This window comes from Setaria italica, chromosome VIII, assembly GCF_000263155.2.
Source record: "Setaria italica strain Yugu1 chromosome VIII, Setaria_italica_v2.0, whole genome shotgun sequence".
Classification (NCBI taxonomy): Eukaryota; Viridiplantae; Streptophyta; class Magnoliopsida; order Poales; family Poaceae; genus Setaria; species Setaria italica.
The window spans coordinates 4,402,660-4,405,051 of NC_028457.1; the positions used below are offsets into that span (position 1 = coordinate 4,402,660).

The 2,392-nt window shown below is 44.8% G+C and overlaps 1 protein-coding gene across 1 annotated transcript in view; it reads right to left on the reverse strand.

Moving 5' to 3' along the window:
- Positions 1-1,594: 1,594 nt before the first annotated feature.
- The window catches only part of LOC101769567 (calcium-dependent protein kinase 24-like), a 4,335-nt gene continuing 3,537 nt past the window's right edge, over positions 1,595-2,392 (reverse strand). Inside the window, 3 exon segments of the mRNA XM_022828970.1 lie at positions 1,595-2,067; positions 2,177-2,358; positions 2,361-2,392. The exon segment at positions 2,361-2,392 is cut by the window's right edge and continues 2 nt beyond it. Coding sequence (XP_022684705.1) covers positions 1,936-2,067; positions 2,177-2,358; positions 2,361-2,392 — 346 coding nt within the window. The 3' untranslated portion in view covers positions 1,595-1,935.

Genomic DNA, 2,392 nt, shown 5'->3' on the forward strand with positions numbered 1-2,392 from the left:
TAGATTTTGAAATTTACATGAAACGAAGCGCAGATCCAACAAAGCTTCGCTGCTTCCTTTTCTCCCCTCCCCTCCCCTCCTCCACTCCACTCCCCTCCCCTCTCCTCTTCCCCCCTCCCCCCCTCCTCCCATCTCCTTTTCTCGGGCCCAGAATGACACGTGCCGGCCGATTTTCAGCTATATTCCGCCATTTGAATTGGCGGCAATGGTTACCGTCGGGTGGTCCGGCGGTATCTCTGTGGGCTCACAGCGCAAACAACTTTCTGCCGGATCATCCGGTGGCTACTTTCATGGGCCCCGCGATGGCAGCCGTTACTGCTAGTTGATCCGACGGTTCCCGCCTGGCCCACTACGCGGCCCGCGAACGCCACTCCTACCTCCAGTTCAACTATCGGTACGTAAACCGCCATTTCAACCGGCGGTTTTTATTCTTACCGTCGTTTCAGCTGGCGGCCGCTGGATCATCTGACGGCATGATGTAAGATCTGCAAAAAAAAATTGAGAATTATTTTTACAAGTTTGAAAATAAATAATATAAAAAAATTCGGGCTTCAATGCGCAACATTGAGTTTTTGCCACAGCCTTTAAGTGGGCTGAACCACCCCTAAGGCCAGTTTCCTACCGCCCTGGCCCAGGGCGAGTTCTCTGAGACTGCTCGTCTGTCCTCTTCCTTAGAAGCAAAGCCACGGATCCCCACACTGCAACGGAAAAGGTTAGTCCAAAGTCCAAACCACATTTTTAACCCATTTTACTAATTTCCTGACCAAGATAGATAGGTATCAATTGTATTCGGAAAAAAGGAAAAAAGGTGTAAAGAAAAGAGACGGTGAGAAAATTAGAGCTAGAAAGTGCCATTTAATATCAACCTAAACTGACACTTAACAGCAAAGAAGTTGTACTTCTAGGGAAGATTTTCGACAATGTTCAATCTACATCGACAGGAATACATATAAGCAGTTGATCATAGTAACCAAAGTGTAGCATCTCTCTTTACTTGTACCACCAGTACTACGAAAATTCTTCAGCACCTCAGTAATACCAACAACCACTCAACATCTCAGATGAGACCAGCTGATCGACAATGCATCCAAAACTTCAGACGCCATGAGAATATACCGGCAAGGCTTTTGTTACAGCCCGCACAAATATCCAATTCATCAACTGAATCCTCTCAAAAAAAAATCAACTGAAACAACTAGTCCTATAAAAAAACTGAAAAAACTACTATTTTTTAGATGAACATGACAATAGAATTACCAAACTACATATCCAATTCATCAACTAATACTTTAATCCTTTTTACCCATTCTTTTCCACATCACACAAAGGGGTAAATAGCCCGTACACATCCACACACACTGACACACACCCTTAAGGTGTCTGGGCAACGGCTGGGCCGCACCCTGGCTAGTTTCCTTAGCCCCTGACCTAGGGCTGGTTCTTTGAGGCCTCGCACGTTGGCTGGTTGTTAGAACTTGAAGCCAGGCCACAGACACCACGCTGCAACGGTAAACGTCAGCCCAAACCACCCATTTCACTAATTTCCTGACCAAGATAGTTGGATAGATAGATGTATTCGGAAAAAGAATAGAAGTGCAAACAAAATAGAGGTGGGTGAGGAAATTAGAGCTTGAGAGTGCCATTGAATATCAACCTAAATTGACACTTAACAGCAAAGTTGTACTTCTAGGGAATATTTTCGACAACGTTCAATCTACATCGACAGGAATACATATAAGCAGTTGATCATAGTAACCACAGGGTAGCACCTCTCTTCTCTAGCCGATACCACCAGTACTACGAAAATTCTCCAGCACCTCAGTAATACCACAGGACAACCACTCAACATCTCATATGAGACCAGCTGATCAACAACGCATCCAAAACTTCAGACGCCATGAGAATGTAGCGGCAAGGCCTTCTGTTATGCACTAACTAGGTTTTGCTGGGGTTCAGGAGCTCGCCAAGATTCAAGTGCAAGCTGTTCCTCATGGTTCTCCTTCCTGCTGCACCAGCATTGCCCTTCCTCATCATTGCTGTAAACTCGCTGTAGTCGATTTGTCCATCCTGAAGTGAAAACCAGATAGAAATTAACTGGTGAACAACCAAAACCAAGATTTGTGAATGCAACTAGAACAGGGAGACGGAGAGTAGATCAAATATAAAACCGACTAACATTGTTCTGGTCAACATCTTTAATCATATCCTCAAGGTGAACATCATCAAGACCAAATTCACGGCATGCTTGTGACAGCTCATCAATGGTTATAAAGCCACTTCCATCTTTGTCGAAAAATGAGAATGCTGAAACCAAGTTTTCCTCCCTCTCCAGCTTATTCATGTGCAACGTAGCTGCATGAATTCACCATAGTCGATGGTTCCGCTGTTGTCA